This window comes from Wickerhamomyces anomalus, assembly GCF_001661255.1.
Source record: "Wickerhamomyces anomalus NRRL Y-366-8 unplaced genomic scaffold WICANscaffold_4, whole genome shotgun sequence".
In the NCBI taxonomy this organism is placed as follows: Eukaryota; Fungi; Ascomycota; class Saccharomycetes; order Phaffomycetales; family Wickerhamomycetaceae; genus Hansenula; species Hansenula anomala.
The window spans coordinates 1339732-1355824 of record NW_017567113.1 but is presented as its reverse complement, the minus strand read 5'-3'; the positions used below and the strand labels follow the sequence as shown (position 1 = coordinate 1355824).

Sequence of the window (16093 nt, the reverse complement as noted above, 5' to 3'; positions counted from 1 at the left end):
TTTTGAATCCATCTGATAGATAAATTTTATTTCTCTTTCTTTATTTATTTATCTTTATCCTTGTATATTTTGTTCTTTATACAATACTTCTCTAGATCATATCCTCAAAAATGACTGTCGACAGAGACTCAAAGATCCCTGAACTCAAAGATTCAGTCTTGGAACTAATAGGTAACACCCCTTTGGTTAAATTAAACAAGATCCCTCAATCATTAGGTGTTAAACCTCAAATCTTAGCTAAACTAGAGTTCTTCAATGCTGGTGGTAGTGTCAAAGATAGAATTGCTCTTCGTATGGTTGAAGAAGCTGAAAAAGATGGAAGAATCAAACCAGGCTACACTTTAATCGAACCAACTTCAGGTAACACTGGTATCGGTTTGGCTTTGTTAGGTGCTGTTAAAGGTTATAGAACTATTATCACTTTGCCAGAAAAGATGTCTAATGAAAAAGTTTCCGTCTTGAAAGCTTTAGGTGCTGAAATCGTTAGAACCCCAACTGAAGCTGCTTTTGATTCTCCAGAATCACATATTGGTGTTGCCAAAAAATTGAACAAAGAAATTAAAAACTCTGTCATCTTGGATCAATATGGTAATATCAATAACCCAGATTCTCATTATTACACAACTGGTTATGAAATTTACAAACAATCAAAGGGTAAAATCACCGCCTTAGTTGCTGGTGCTGGTACTGGTGGTACAATCACTGGTATTGCCAAATATTTAAAAGAACAAGATCCAAAAATTAAAGTCATTGGTGCTGATCCAAAAGGTTCAATCTTGGCTGTTCCTGAATCTTTAAACAAAACAGATACCGATCAATACAAAGTCGAAGGTATTGGTTATGATTTCATCCCAGATGTCTTGAACAGAGGTTTGATTGATGAATGGTACAAAACCGAAGATCAAGAATCATTCACTTTAGCCAGAAGATTAATCAAAGAAGAAGGTATTTTAATTGGTGGTTCCTCTGGTAGTTCTTTAGCTGCAGCCATCAGATATGCTAAAGATCATCCTGAATTAACAGAAGATGACACCATTGTTGTTGTTTTCCCAGATAGTGTTAGATCTTACTTGACCAAATTTATTGATGATGAATGGATGAAATCAAATGGTTTTGAAATTGAACCAGTTGCTAAATCTTCAAAAGGTACTTTTGAAACTGAAAAAATAAAGTCATTAAACTTGAAACCTGTTGTCGCTGTTCATAGTGATGAAAAAGTTGAAAAAGTTATCAAAATCTTGAAAGAAAATGGGTTTGATCAATTACCTGTTTTATCACCAAAGAGTGGCAAATTGATTGGTTTAATAACGTTGAGTAAATTATTAGGATCATTATCTTCAAGTCAAATCACAATTAATGATGCTATAGAATCAATTATCATTGACTTTAGAAAACTAAACAACTTTGATGATGTCAACATTTTCAATGAAAATAAATCAAGTAAGAAAAAATTCAATAAAATCACTGAAGAAACTACTCTTGGAGAATTGAAAAAGTTTTTTGAAAAAAATGCAAGTGCTGTTGTTACTGATAAAGACATGAAACCAATCCATGTTGTTACTAAAGTTGATCTATTGGATTATTTTATTGAAAATTAAGAAATGATGGTGTTTTTTTGTTTTGTTTAACTGCATTAAAGAATTTGATTAATAATTTACTACTTTAAACAAAAACGTTTGTAAGTTCATTCGTAACTTTGTAAATTATTCTCTATATTTAAACTATCTATAAATGCACTGTCCTTTCTATCGCAACATAAGTGTCAGAATATATTTTTCTGAAACTTCCTGCTCATTGGAAGCTTCTATGTTAAATTTCTCTAGTGATGCCAGTGTTGAATCTTCATTGCATAATGATTTCAAAATCATGAAGGAGGATAATGTTGTATTCAAGAGTTCCTCATTACCATCAGTCTCGTAAATTCTTAGTGAAGTTTCCTTGCCATCAAGTGCCCAACGAGAACGTGCTTGAATAGAAGTCAACTCTGACGATGTTGAGGAAGCTTGAGCTGTTAAACATATTTTGATTGCAGTTTGGATATTTGGAAACATGCTTTTGAACTTGGTGTCAGTCAAGTAAAACTTCATTAAATTTTTGAAATAATCAGTATTTGTATCAAACGTAGATGGCAAGTTATAAAACTCTGCGGATTCAATGAAATTGAAAAATCTCATAACTTCCTCTTTAGCAGAAGACTTTGTGAATGTTTCTTTAGAATGAGAACCGTCTGTTGATTTTTCTTTTTCAATGACATCCATGATTTTTTGATACTCTTGAGATGACATTAAACCACTTTTCAGTCTTTTCTCAATGACTTTTTTCAAATCAGAAGCTGGTTTCCTTGGACTTTTTGGTGTAGCGGAGGCAGAAGAACTATCATTGATATCCACTTTATCCATTTCTCTTTTTCTACTTCTTTTGATATAGCCATTGTTCATCAGAAATTCAGATATAATGTTCAAGCATTGTGGATCTTCAGTTATAGTTTCAAAAATAAAATTTGGACAGATATCTTTAATCTGAGGATTAATTAAACTTGATAATAGTACCAAGGGATCATTTTTTATTCTTTTATAATACCTCGACGCCTTTATTGCCCCATGCCGGGCTCCTTGCCTCAACACTGGAGTCGCGTTAGCCGTCTGTTCTAGTTCCTTCATATTCATTATGACCTCTTCTATTATAGGGAGAACGAAATTCATTGAAAACTTTTTACTTGTCAGCCTGTCAATGAACGTGTCAAAATCCTTTAAGGCTAAATCAATGCAATAAGCAACTTTATATTCAGTTGGTGAGACCTTTGGTAACATATTCAAATGGTCACGTTGAGACAGTTGTACCAATATTGCCTTGTTTCTAGTCAAGGCTTTTATGCTGCCTAAAAATGAACTCAACGACTCTTCATTTGGTTCCACGATATCAGGAACATACACGTCCTTGTTTTGAGCTTCATAATTTTTCTTGATTGTAGTGTAATGCTCCTTCAAATCAGGACTGTTATTGACCATTAAAGCAATTCTATTCATTAGAGAAACCAGATCATTGATACTAGTACTAGTATTACCTTCCTCATCTCTAGAAAAATAACTCAAAATACCAGTTACCACCCTTCTTAGCTCAATATCACTTTTTGTAAAGTGTTCAAAGTTTGCAGTACTTTGAATCGTGAAGTCTCTAATAAATCCGCTAGCAACCCAGTTCAATAACTGCCTTGAACAGCCTGGCATTTGACTAATGGAAAGTGAAGGAAATTCTTTTTCCTGGATCAACAACTCACGAGCAAATGCTGATGATGATTCCATTTCTGTGGTGATTGAAATAACTTGATCTTTCAAACCTAACAAACCAATTGTTTTAGAGACAGCTTGTTTCAGCAATGATGCAGATCCAAAAGATGTTTCAATAAATCCAAGGGTTACTTCATTGACAGTAGCATCATGGATGAAATGGCTATTAATGGCAACAAAACTATTACCATCTATATTAACTTCATTAAAACTCAAACTTATAGGAATATCATCGTCAACAAGAGTTTGAGCAACCTCATTCAATAATCTGGCGCAATTCTGAGATAGATCAAATGCAACTCGTGCTGATGATGGTGATTTAAATCCCGGTATCGCACTGAATAGTTCTTGAGTAATCTCATCATCATAGAAGTTTAACGGGTTGTTATTTTTAATGAGCGACTTTTGAATCAAAGTTGAGTAACGCTCTTGAGATGACGTTTCTTCTCCATGCTGGTTTTGATTCTTTCTATCTGGGGTTGACAACCTCACTCCGGTCAAACTCACAGCTAATGTTGGTTGCAACCTTTCCCCCGTAGTAGCTTCTCCTTTCTTCAACTGAGCTTGATATTGATCACATGACTCTTTACTTATATCATGCTTTACTGCAAGGTGTGAGAATAATTGAGAAGTAAGTCCTCCACTAGGAAATCCTTCAATGACGGTTTTTTGATCCACTTTCAAGCATTCATTACATATTGCCCTTCCAGTTTCTCTATCATAATTGTAATACAAGTATGATGAGCTTTGTTTTCTAATATCACTTCTTCTCCTTTTGGTTGTTTGACTTGAGCTCATTACCAACACCGATCCCACAATGGCAAAGCTATGGGCTAATGTCAGACTTGTATTAATTTTTTTTCACAAATTATGACTGAATCTTTTTCAACGCGACGCGTTTTTTAGCACTTCTTATATTTTCGCACAAATGCTCTAAAGAGGTAATAACCACACTGCCTTTTGGCGCAAACTTTCAATTTTTGCGCAACTGTGAAATATTTTGGCGGAGACATTTTTTGTGTCACAAAAATTTCACAAAAACACAAGGAAAAGATAAAACGTTGGCCACGTCGCCATATCCAAAGATACTAGTTGATGGTGAATTATAACTCACCGATTGAGGCCAAAAGTTAGTGCTTTCACAACTTTTGAGATTACTGTTGAGATGGAGTTAGAGTTGGTCTTCTTAGCCACTAGTGCACTGGTTTACTTGGGATACTTGGGATACGAGTGTCATCACCGATCCTAGATGAATATCATACTCTTTTTTTGATGCTATTTTGAAGCTCAGACTAGTATCCAGTCATTTGGTGATGTTTTAGTTGGTGGTGCTCTAGCCATAACCATAATTGCAACTGTTGGAATAGAATTGTTGTTTCTGATGAAAGTAATGAATCCAAAAGAAGGCTAGTACTTGAGTCAATGAGTTCTTGAAGAAAGATGAGCCCCAAAAGCTGAAAAGTTAAAGTCCTTTTTAGTTACTTCTGAAAGACTAAATAATTTTGCAAATTAAATATTCAGCTGCTAATTTGTCAAATTAATGAAAATAAAAATATTGTGGTATAAACTGATGATATTCTTAATTGAAATCATACAGGTGACCAATATATTGAGCAAACTTCTATTAATATCAAATATTAATGCATAAATATATTGAGCTAGCCTAATTTGTCAACTATAAGTTAATTACATTAAAGTAATTAATTTTCATGGTAATTAAATATTGCAGGAAAATTATCAATATAATTAACATGAACCACAAATCAGACATTTCATAATAGGCGACCTGGCTTGGACTGGCCATGATCAAAGACTAGGACCTACAGCTACAAATTGATGTTATCATAGCTTATCACTTAGGGACCGACTGGCAGAGCTCAAAGGTGTGTACAACAAGAGTGGAACATATTTGAAGAAATCCAACTTGAAGCTACTACTGAATTTCATACAGAGATAACATTGAAAAAGATGATAATACAGACCTTAAGATCAAAGGTTTGTTTTGATATTAACAGTGAACCGCTGAGATATTCATCTCATAGTTTACAGTTGTTGTGCTCTCTACACATACATCTCTTTTATTCACAGTTACTTCAAATTTATGTCCTTGAAATAAAAGAACTTCCGTCAAGTTTAAGACATACAAGTGAACTAAACCCAACAGAGCTATACGAACTCATGATTGGTTTTTCCTGTTTAGTTTAACATATCTACAATTATGCTTGTCGAATTGATAAATATGGTTCATGTTTAGATTAAAAGAGTAAATTACTTGCATACACGATGATTTTTACAACTTGTTAATTTGTGCAAGTGGAAAGCTATCATAGTACTTGACATGTGACATCCACGTTAGATCATGATATCACACTTAATGGAGAACGGTCTCCTCAAAACTAATCAAAGATGCAGACAAGTTCTCAATAAATTTTCCTTACTTTAAAAGATTGTGTTCATGATTCATGATGATCAAGAAAAAAAATGGCTGGCTCGAACCACCCGCGCTTGACACAAAAGCATTAGATCCAGACAATCACAACGAGCTAGAGGCAATCAAGAAACTTCTAGGCGCTAGAAGGAGCTCTTTCATCTTACATTAGTAGCTTTTGATGAAGGTTATCTTTTCTCCAAAGATTTGAGAATAATTTTTTGGAATCTCAGTTTTCAACTCTATTGTTTTTTTTTCAGACCACGCTATGCCGCTCTCATCTGTATTGCAGGAGATTGCATACACTTGAGCTTTTTGTATATAAATCATGCATAGATTGTTTCAGATAGAGTTTGACCATTTGCTAGTAAAATATGCATTATCAAGCACTTATCTGTATGCAGTGGCATAAATCTGCAACAGAATGGCAAGTCATCTCCCAAAGAAGATAAAGATGATGGGAAATTTAACAAGAATGGTAATCTGCATGCTGTTTGAACGTTCGTACTTTTGAAAAAAACACTTGATGCTATAAAGAACAAGATAACAGTAGAAAAAAAGTTTGGAAAGCCCACATTTCGAAAGAGAAACTAACCAGCCAAACCTTAGACGCTATTAAAACATCATGAAATGACTTTTTTTTATTTTCCTTCTAATTTCAACACCATCAACTCATACAGATACCCTTCAAGATACATTGATCTTTTAACTAATTATCAAAACAACACATTCAGGTAAAATCACCAACTAGAATTCATTCATTTTTCCCCAGCTTCAGTCACTCGTTAATTCAAATATTTTTTACTAGATTTTCATTTTGATTAAGCATCTATATTTTTTCCCATAATATTTAAAAGATTGAACTTATCAACATGGATTATTACAAACCGCCAGTTTTATTTCGCCAAAACGCCATCAAGAAGGCTAGATCAGATCCTGGGTTTTATTTACAAAAGAACAATTCAAGTGAAAAATGGCTATTGAAAGATAATGTCCAGAATGATATTTTAAACAAAACTTGTTCTTTGAATAAGATTAAAATTGCTTCAAACTATTGGAGAATACCAGATGATGATTTTTATTTAACAGCAGTTTCAGTCAACCAACAAAATCCTGAACAAATTGCTATAGCAAGTGGTAAAAATGAATCAAACCTTTTCATCTATGACATGAACTTTGACCAAGATGTTTTAACACATCAGCAAACTGTGTCATTACCAAATATTGAATCTATGGAATGGTTAGATTATGATAAAGAAGAAAGTTCTATATTAACTGGTCATAAAAATGGTGTTGCCCATATGGTTTCAATTCCAGAATCAAATTCAAATGAATCTGCCAGAATTTTGAAAAGATTCAATCATAAAAAACACTTTACAAATGATAAATACAGAAATTCATCCATCAAAAATTTAGACATTCCAAATTGGAATAAAAATTCATTTCTCAGTCTTTGCAATGAAAACATTTTCCTTTGGGATTTAAATCATAGGTCAGATTTACCAATTTTGAAAAACCAACATTTAGGTATACGGAATTTTGATTCATCATTATCTAATAATGGTATTGTTGCACTTTGTGGTGAGTTTGGTATAGCACTAAATGATTTAAGAGCTCCAATTAATACACCATCAATTTTCACTCCAAAAGATTCTGCAAATATGGGATTTTCAAATAATATTAAATGGGCACCATATGACTCTAATATTCTTGCAGCTTCTCATGTTGATGGTGTTGTTAGACTTTGGGATATTAGAGCACAAAGCTCTTTTGCTAAATTAAAAGGACACAATGATTTGGTAACTTCAATAGAATGGTCTGAAGAAAGTTCAAGTGATTTATATACAGGGTCTAGAGATGGTAATATTATCCATTGGGATCTTGATTTTGATGAAGACTTGAGTAATTGCTGCTTAAATGAAGGATTAGATTCAATTAATTTCCACAAAAATCAATTCTTAACAGACGATTATGATATTTATAACATTGTGAACCAAAGACAATGTGGAACATTGATACCAGCTGCAAAGGATTCAATTATTGGATTAACAAGTACAAATGGTAATATTTTATCAATTGATGGGTCATCATATTTGGGAGTTCATAGAAAGAGAGGTATTGATTCATTTAGAGTGGAAGAAGGTACCTCAGCTATGATTATTGATGATATGTTGAATGAAATTCCATTCAAAAGACAAGTTTCAAATTCTGGAAGCTGCACATTAACAGATTCAAGTGACGAAGAAAGTATATTTGAGCAAAGCATTCAAGTTGACTCTGCTCCATCAACTGTTAACAATTCACCAGTTCATGTTAAGACTAGAAGTATAACCAAGTTGTTGAATAATAGTGATCACAGTGTAAACACTTTAGTTGGTTCACCAATTGCAGAAGCCACTAGTGGAAAGATTTTGAAAGCTCAAAGATCAACCTCTGGATCCACAATAAATGATGATGATCAAGGTGTTTGTAAAGATTTCACATATGAAAAGGTATTGCCATTGAATAGAAAACTTGCTGAAATAATAAATATGGAGAGAACCCAGCAAATGCAGTATGTTTAAAATTGATTTTTTTTTCTTTTCCTTTTATTTTAATTAATGAATAATAATGAGTGTTTTGTAATTCTTTTGTAACAGAATGTCTCTACCCTGAATGGACAACATTTAAACATATATATTTATAATTAAAATACAACATCATACTATACAGAATTGAATTGGAGACAAAATATAATATCAGCACAGCTCATAACTAAGCATTTTTAGCTTCTGCTTCATAACTTGGAGAGACATTTTCATAACGTTTTAAAAAGAATTCTTTTTTGTTCTTATCCAAGAATTTGAGGAAATCTTCAACATGGTCTTTTAAAGTACCAACACTTTGTTGATCCATTGTTGTTTGAGCAATTAGACCTGGTAAAGTGACCATCAATCTCATTAAATGTTCAGCACCATAAACAGAGCTCAATTCTCTATCGTTGAATTCTGGATCTTTTGTCAAGTTCAAGTACTGCTGTCTTTCAAATCTATAAAGAAGTAAATTTCCCAAAGATCTATTGAAATAAACTTTCAACCCTGAAAGGAATTCATCCATAATTTCAGCCTCTGTGCTTCCACCTTTTCTACCAACAAATTGTTTATATTGTTTTATGATATCATTAACAGATGGTTTAGAAGGTAGTTGTAATAGTTGATGTTCTTTAGTGACAATTTCCCAATCGTCAACTAATAAGGATTTCAAAGGATCAGGTATCAAAATGTTAATTTCAGGTCTTCTCAAGTAATCTTCTTCTTTTTCCAAATCCATTTCACTCCTTCTCTTTGCCGATCTAGAGGATGAACCATTACTTTGTTTTGTATCCACGTATTTTTTACCAGAAGAAGCTGAAACAGTTGAAGTTGAACTTAATGCTGCTTTCTTTAATTCTTTTTGCAATCTCAAATTCTCAATGTTATAAGCTCTCAGACGACGTTGTGTAACCCATTCGTCCCAGGTAGACTTCCAACCTTTGTAATGAATGAAATAACCATCTTCACCAAACAATTCCTCAGGGATATCTTCATCCTTCGCGTTTTCAATCTTGTCCTCCTTTTTGTCCTTGGTCAAAACATTCTCACTGTTAGCCTCATGGAACTTGACGATTTTGGCTTCGTACAACAATGGGCCATGGTAAGCCAAGCATCTCCCATTCACTTGAAAGTCACTCATCGTATCAGCTGTGTTGAATAAAGAAATGCTACGCGTCAGTTCAACCACTTCAGCTTCAACAACAACAACATCTGTAATTTATTAATCAAAACAAAAACATCACGACCGGGTAACGGCATTGAAAATCGCAGAACGTGTTCGCGGAATTCGCGCCTATCCGCGAAATTCCAGCAAAAAACAAAAGTTGACGATTTAAAACATCAACATCCCAAAAACAACAACAAAAGACAACAAAGACACCATCAACACCAACGGCTATCAAGCAGAGAAAGCAAGGCCAAACAGCTGACTCTCCATAGTGCTATCTATCAACACTTCACGCAAACACTGCTACATCGAAGAAAGGAGTATTCCAATTGAGAGTGTTCATTCCGTGCGCATTCCCTTCTCCAGAGTCACAAAAAAAGAAACCTCAAGCTGGCTGAATTACAAAGTGCCCAAGATTCACAACAACTGCTGCTGAGTACCACGGTTTTTCACTTTTGATAAAGATTAAGAATCATCTACACATCCCACTGGGTCTGTTTCTGTTGCTGTTATCACCGTTTGAACCCTGAATTGTCTCCCCCATTTTAGTGTCGGGTTTTTTGCTACAGATTTTTTTGTTATCATTTGACTTTTTTTTTGTGAATCCTTCATTCTCGAACCCAACCTCAAAGAAAGACAGAAAACATAGAAACATCTCTTAGCATTCGTTTTTTAGAAGGCTACTGTTAGAATTAGAAAGAAAAGAGTCCTTTATCCAAATTAGTTTTTCTTGTGTGTGTTCAAAACAATGTCATCATCACAAGCTCAATCTGCCAATGTTATTGGTATCCATTATCGTGTTGGTAAGAAAATAGGTGAAGGTTCATTTGGTATAATTTTTGAAGGTGTTAATCTATTGAACAACCAACAAGTTGCTATCAAGTTTGAACCAAGAAGAACTGAAGCTCCACAGCTAAGAGATGAATACAGAGCATATAGAATACTAGCTGGTTCCCAAGGTATACCAAGAGCTTATTATTTTGGCCAAGAAGGTTTACACAACATCTTGGTTATAGATTTATTAGGTCCATCTTTAGAAGATTTGTTTGATTGGTGTGGACGCAAATTATCTCCAAAAACTGTTGCACAAGTTGCCAAACAAATGATTACCAGAGTTCAAACAATCCATGATAAAGATTTGATTTTTAGAGATATTAAACCAGATAATTTTTTGATTGGTAAAGCTGGATCTACAAATGCAAATACAATTCATATAGTCGATTTTGGTATGGCCAAATATTATAGAGATCCAAAGACTAAACAACATATACCATATAGAGAACGTAAATCATTAAGTGGTACTGCTAGATATATGTCAATCAATACTCATTTAGGAAGAGAACAATCAAGAAGAGATGATTTAGAAAGTTTGGGTCATGTTTTCTTATATTTCTTGAGAGGCTCTTTACCATGGCAAGGATTGAAAGCTCCAACTAATAAACAAAAGTATGAAAAAATTGGTGAAAAAAAGAGAAATACACCAGTTAGTGAATTAGTTCAAGGTTTACCCTCACAATTTGGTGATTATTTAACTTATGTTCGTAATTTGACTTTTGAACAAAACCCAGATTATGATTATTTAAGGGCATTAATGGATGCTGCAATAGAATCAGTTGGTGAAACTGCTGATGGTTATTATGACTGGATGTCATTAAACGGGGGTAAAGGTTGGGATGCTCAAATCAACAAAAAACCAAATTTACATGGTTATGGAAACCCAAACCCAAGAGCAAATCAAACAAATCCATTACAAGGTCAACAACAAGCTCAACAAGCTCAGCAACAACAACAAGTCCAACAAGCACATTTGAAACAGAAAGTTCAATCCTTAAACAATTCAAGATCAAGAACTCCAAAAGTGAATCAAACAAATTACTTGCTGAACTCATCACAATATGCAATCAATTCAAATAAAGCTAGTGATCAACAACAAAACCTGATTAATGACCAAACAGACATTAGATCAACAACATCTGAAAAAGGTTTCTGGAGCAAAATTTGTTGTTGTAGTTAGTGAATAGATGAGGTTAAAAGTTATTGCATTAAATTTGTTTTGTTTGTTTGTTTCACTGTTGTTATTGTTTTGTGTTTTCTTATGTTTTTTCAAATCATCCCCAATCTTTGTCAATTTTTGGATGCTTCACTTCTAATATCTAATTTACACCAAATTCATGTCCATCTTCATCATTATCATCTTCATCATCGTTAAGGAAGCTGAGAAAATAATAGAATTGAGGGATGGATCAAATTGTACCATATTTATTTTAATAAACTGTCATAAGTCATTCTATTCGTGATTGTTGTCATCATTCTTTTGATTATCTTTTTTTGTTCTTTTTATTGTGCTGTTTCTCTATTTTTTACCTGATTTTTTTAACGATACAAGAAGAAATAGATAAATAAGATTGTTATTATGATGAATTTTTATGTATAGACCTTTGTCTTTCACTTTAATATCAACATACATTTAGAAAATATTATAATTGAGTACTTTTATTTTACATGTAGTGTTAATCAAGAAGAAATGTATTAAAATTTCCTAATGTGTGTCTATACGTTGGGGAACTGATGTTGGAATCAAGTTCAGTTTTGGGTATGATGTTGGAATCAATCCAGTTGAATAATAATCATTAAAATCATTAATAGTGAAAAAAAGTTTGTTGTTGAAACTCTTGTTAAAACTTATGTTGAATAAATAAATTAAAAGAAAAATAGGTGTGGAAGTCCTATTTTGTATGAAGTGAATATTAAAATGGTGAAGAAAAAATGAATGCTAGAGCCTTTTTATCTGTTGCTCTCTATAACTTTGCAACTTGTTGTTTAACTAATTTACCATCAACTAATTTGGCAATACCACTCAAAATTAAAGCATCTTTTAAATCCTCAATTAAATCATCGATATTTTCAATACCGAGACATAATCTAATGATATCTTCTGGTAAATTTCTTTCTTTTCTAATTTCTGGATCAATTGCAGCATGAGACATTCTACATGGCATTGAAATCAATGAATTGACACAACCAAATGAAACAGTAACACCAAAAATTTTAGTACCTTCCACTATTTTTTCACTTTTCAAAATAGAACCAGTTTCAAAAGATAAAACAGCACCAAAACCTTTGTTGAAAGATTTATGTAATTCATGTTGAGGATGAGATTTTAATCCAGGATATCTGACTTTAAACCCAATAGATTCTAACCATTCAGCCAATTTTTCAGCATTTTGTTGCTGTCTTTCAAATCTGATTGATAAAGTTTTTAAACCTCTCAATAATAACCAAGAGTCAAAAGGTGCTAATCCACAACCTGTTGAATTTATTATAAAGTAAATATCATTACCTAATTTATCATCATTAACTGCAATTGCACCAGCCATAATATCATGATGACCATTCAAATATTTTGTAGCAGATTCATATTGAATATCAACATATTGTAAAGGACTTAATAATAATGGAGACATCATGGTATTATCAAAAACTATCAAACAGTTTGGATAATTTTTTCTAATATATTTAGAAATCTCTGGTAAATCAACAATTTTAATTAATGGATTAGTTGGACTCTCCAAGAAAATCATCTTTGTGTTTTCACTTAAAGTAGATTTAACCACTTCAGTATCAGTTGTATCGATATGTTTTAAATTAACAGCTCCTTTTTCATTCAAAAGAGTCAATAATCTATGAGTACCACCATAAAGATCATCACCAGCAATAACTTCATCCCCAGGTTTCAATAATCTTGTAATGACATCTAAACAACCCATACCACTTGTAACTGCAAAAGCTCTTTGAGCCTTCATGATCTTGGCCAATTGACCTTCCAACTGGGTTCTTGTTGGGTTACCAGATCTTGTATAGTCATATTGACCCATATCGGTCACTGATTTTTGTTTAAAAGTTGTTGTTTGATACAATGGGGGAACTGAAGAGTTGTGCTGGTCATCGTTGTTTGAAGAGACAACCAATGTGTCTATGGAGATTTCTTTAACCATTGTTGAATGTGATGAATTAATGAATTGGAAAGAGTTGAGAAAGGTTCAAATCTAAAAGAATTTATTGTTTCGAAACTTTTCAAAGTTATACAGAAAAAAAAAAGAGCTCTGACTCAATTGATAAAGAATTCCTCGCCACAACTGCTCTAGGCAGAGCTTAGGCAGAGCGCAATGGTATCTAGGCAGAGCTAGGTGGGAGTCACTAGCCACTGTCCGCCTAGGGTCTCTCCTGTCCAGGCAGAAAATGTTGCCGCAGATAAGCCAGCGCACCAGCCACAGACAGCACCGCTGATTAGATAACATTTCGCTCATTGCACGTGACCTGAGAGTGCCCGGAAGCGGACCGGCTTCGGGTAATTAGTGCGCAAACCGGATCTATAAGAATTAGGTGAAAGCACAATTACAACTCAAAACACTAGACATTACTCAACAATAAATGTGTTGATTTGTTATTCCTTCGAGGAATAGCGTCTTTATTGCCTTGTGGGAAATTAAATTTGAGAATAGATTAAAATTCCATCAAAAATTCAAAAAAAATTAAATATATAATTAGATGTACTATTTTATATAAAATTCATAATTTAATCATTAATTGATAATTATGAGCTAACAATATATTTAATGGGATTATTCATTAATATTAATATGATTTTATAATTAATCTATTAATTTACATCATGAATAAGTCAGACGACATTGTTCCTTGCTTTGTTTATAACCGGCAATATGGTGGTCTACATATCTTTGACCTGTATTATATGCTAACGTTGTAGGACTATTCGATCATGTAATTCACTACTAGTAAAAGTAAAATTAACCAATTACCACCGAATAGCATGGAAAAGACGAAGTCGCCATATTGTCTAGACTCTATAAGTTGTACAAGTTATTCACAATGCAGTGGATTGTTAGCACATATAGGCAGAAAGAATGTTCACATCAATTTCTCAAGCTTAACCAATCGATAAAACAATAGTATAATTGTTGAAGTGAGTACGACCGACAAAGCTGTTGAAAAGGCTAAACTTATTCAAGAAGGCTTCTGTCCAAATTGAAATTTAACTCTAAAGTCTATTCTTAATTTCTGCTGAAAATATAGCAACACTAAAGTACAAGCTTCAACGTTACACAACCAAATTTCACAATTCAACATACACATTCACTAATTTTGCAATTCTCTTTCCTTGTGTCAAATAATTTGAGTTTTTGACGACATCCCTTTTCACAACTTGTGTTTACTTCACTGCCCCATCTTTCCTTTTTGTATTAGAACCATAGCAACTATGGGTAAGGCAGTTGCCTTATGGAGTAGGTGAGCGAAAGGTTAAAGCTGAATATGGAGAATTTGATTTACAATATTCTATAAGCCGATTTTAGAGACTACCAGACGTCAATTTGAAAGAACCAGATCGAAGTAATAAATCAATTTTTGTGCAATAGAATCAATATTTCTCTTCTCTTGAACTCTCCTCTACCCAGTCAACTCGCTAAGCTTTTTCCTCTCGTTGAGCCTCCTCCTCCATCACTTCTGTGCCTTATATGTCCCCTTCCCAGCACCTGCGTTGGTACCTGAGTCTGACGGGGCAAAGCCCGTTTCTAGAACCGTGTTTACATCGAGAATCATCATTCGCGTAACCTTGAATTCTGAAAAAAACCGTGTAACATGTAAACAAAAAACAACAGCCACTATTTGGATTGAAAATCACCATCCTCGAGGATGTGAAATAGGAATACCACAAGTCCTGGAAATGCTGGCACCTGAATGAATATAAATATGAGCTGGTTTCCCAAATCTTAAACACTTTTTCTTCTTCCCTTTTCTTCAACATCATTAACCAATAATTTTCCATATTAGAGGTCAATCGTTCTTTATACATTCGTTAAGTCAAATTATATCAATCAATTAAATTCATTATGTATTCCAAATCAGTTGTTGTTTTAGGTTTATCAGCTCTTGCTATGGCCCAACAAGCCAATGTTATTTCCCAAATTGGTGATGGTCAAATCCAAGCTTCTCAAGCCACTGGTGGTCAAGGTGGTGGTGCTTCTGCTCCTCCAGCTGCTCCAGCTTCTTCTGCTCCTCCAGCAGGTGGTAAAGGTTCAAGTGCTCCAGCTGCTCCAGCTTCCTCAGCTCCTCCAGCCGGTGGCGAAGGTTCATCTGCTCCACCAGCAGCTCCAGCATCATCAGCTCCTCCAGCAGGTGGTTCAAGTGCCCCAGCAGGTGCTCCATCAAGTGCTCCTCCAGCTGCTGCTGCTTCATCAGCTCCTCCAGCCGGTGGTGAAGGTTCAAGTGCCCCAGGTGGTGCTCCATCAAGTGCTCCTCCAGCTGCTGCTGCCTCATCAGCTCCTCCAGCTGGTGGTGAAGAAGGTGGTAAATCAGGTTCTCCAGGTGGTCATAACACTGCTCCTCCAGCTGGTGGTAACCAAGCTACAACCACTGCTGCTCCAGCTGGCTCAACTGCCGGTAAAACTACTCCATCAGTTTCAGCTACTCAAGGTGGTGGTGCTCCAGGTAAAAACGGTACTAGTCCAGGTTCTCCATCTTCAATTGCTGAACAATCTGAAAATGCTGGTAACGTTTTGAGTTCAGGTAAATATGCTGTTGTTGGTTTAGCTGCCGTTGCTGGTGCTTTGTTGATCTAAGC

The 16093-nt window shown here is 34.2% G+C and overlaps 7 protein-coding genes across 7 annotated transcripts; 4 read left to right on the top strand and 3 right to left on the bottom strand.

Annotated features, from left to right (window-relative positions):
• The first annotated feature begins 66 nt into the window (after positions 1-66).
• On the top strand, positions 67-1607 carry CYS4 (cystathionine beta-synthase CYS4). Its single transcript, XM_019186441.1, has one exon. The coding sequence runs from the start codon at positions 111-113 to the stop codon at positions 1596-1598; it is 1488 nt and encodes a 495-aa protein (XP_019038362.1). The 5' UTR covers positions 67-110; the 3' UTR covers positions 1599-1607.
• Positions 1608-1744: 137 nt separating this feature from the next.
• Positions 1745-4085, bottom strand: WICANDRAFT_69528 (uncharacterized protein; the record flags this gene model as incomplete). Its single annotated transcript, XM_019184169.1, has 1 exon — positions 1745-4085. One exon carries the CDS (start codon positions 4083-4085, stop codon positions 1746-1748), a length of 2340 nt encoding a protein of 779 aa, XP_019038361.1.
• A 2502-nt stretch (positions 4086-6587) lies between these two features.
• Positions 6588-8279, top strand: DSE1 (Dse1p; the record flags this gene model as incomplete). The annotated part of the gene is made up of 1 exon (XM_019183591.1): positions 6588-8279. One exon carries the CDS (start codon positions 6588-6590, stop codon positions 8277-8279), a length of 1692 nt encoding a protein of 563 aa, XP_019038360.1.
• A 190-nt stretch (positions 8280-8469) lies between these two features.
• On the bottom strand, positions 8470-9426 carry EAF3 (Eaf3p; the record flags this gene model as incomplete). Its single annotated transcript, XM_019181955.1, has 2 exons — positions 8470-9297; positions 9358-9426. The coding sequence occupies 2 exons, from the start codon at positions 9424-9426 to the stop codon at positions 8470-8472; spliced, it is 897 nt and encodes a 298-aa protein (XP_019038359.1).
• Positions 9427-10201: 775 nt separating this feature from the next.
• Positions 10202-11467, top strand: WICANDRAFT_32035 (casein kinase I homolog; the record flags this gene model as incomplete). Its single annotated transcript, XM_019181912.1, has 1 exon — positions 10202-11467. The coding sequence occupies one exon, from the start codon at positions 10202-10204 to the stop codon at positions 11465-11467; it is 1266 nt and encodes a 421-aa protein (XP_019038358.1).
• Positions 11468-12251: 784 nt separating this feature from the next.
• STR3 (cystathionine beta-lyase STR3) lies at positions 12252-13448 on the bottom strand (the record flags this gene model as incomplete). The annotated part of the gene is made up of 1 exon (XM_019183590.1): positions 12252-13448. One exon carries the CDS (start codon positions 13446-13448, stop codon positions 12252-12254), a length of 1197 nt encoding a protein of 398 aa, XP_019038357.1.
• Positions 13449-15362: 1914 nt separating this feature from the next.
• WICANDRAFT_63645 (uncharacterized protein) lies at positions 15363-16091 on the top strand (the record flags this gene model as incomplete). Its single annotated transcript, XM_019183589.1, has 1 exon — positions 15363-16091. The coding sequence occupies one exon, from the start codon at positions 15363-15365 to the stop codon at positions 16089-16091; it is 729 nt and encodes a 242-aa protein (XP_019038356.1).
• Positions 16092-16093: the final 2 nt, after the last annotated feature.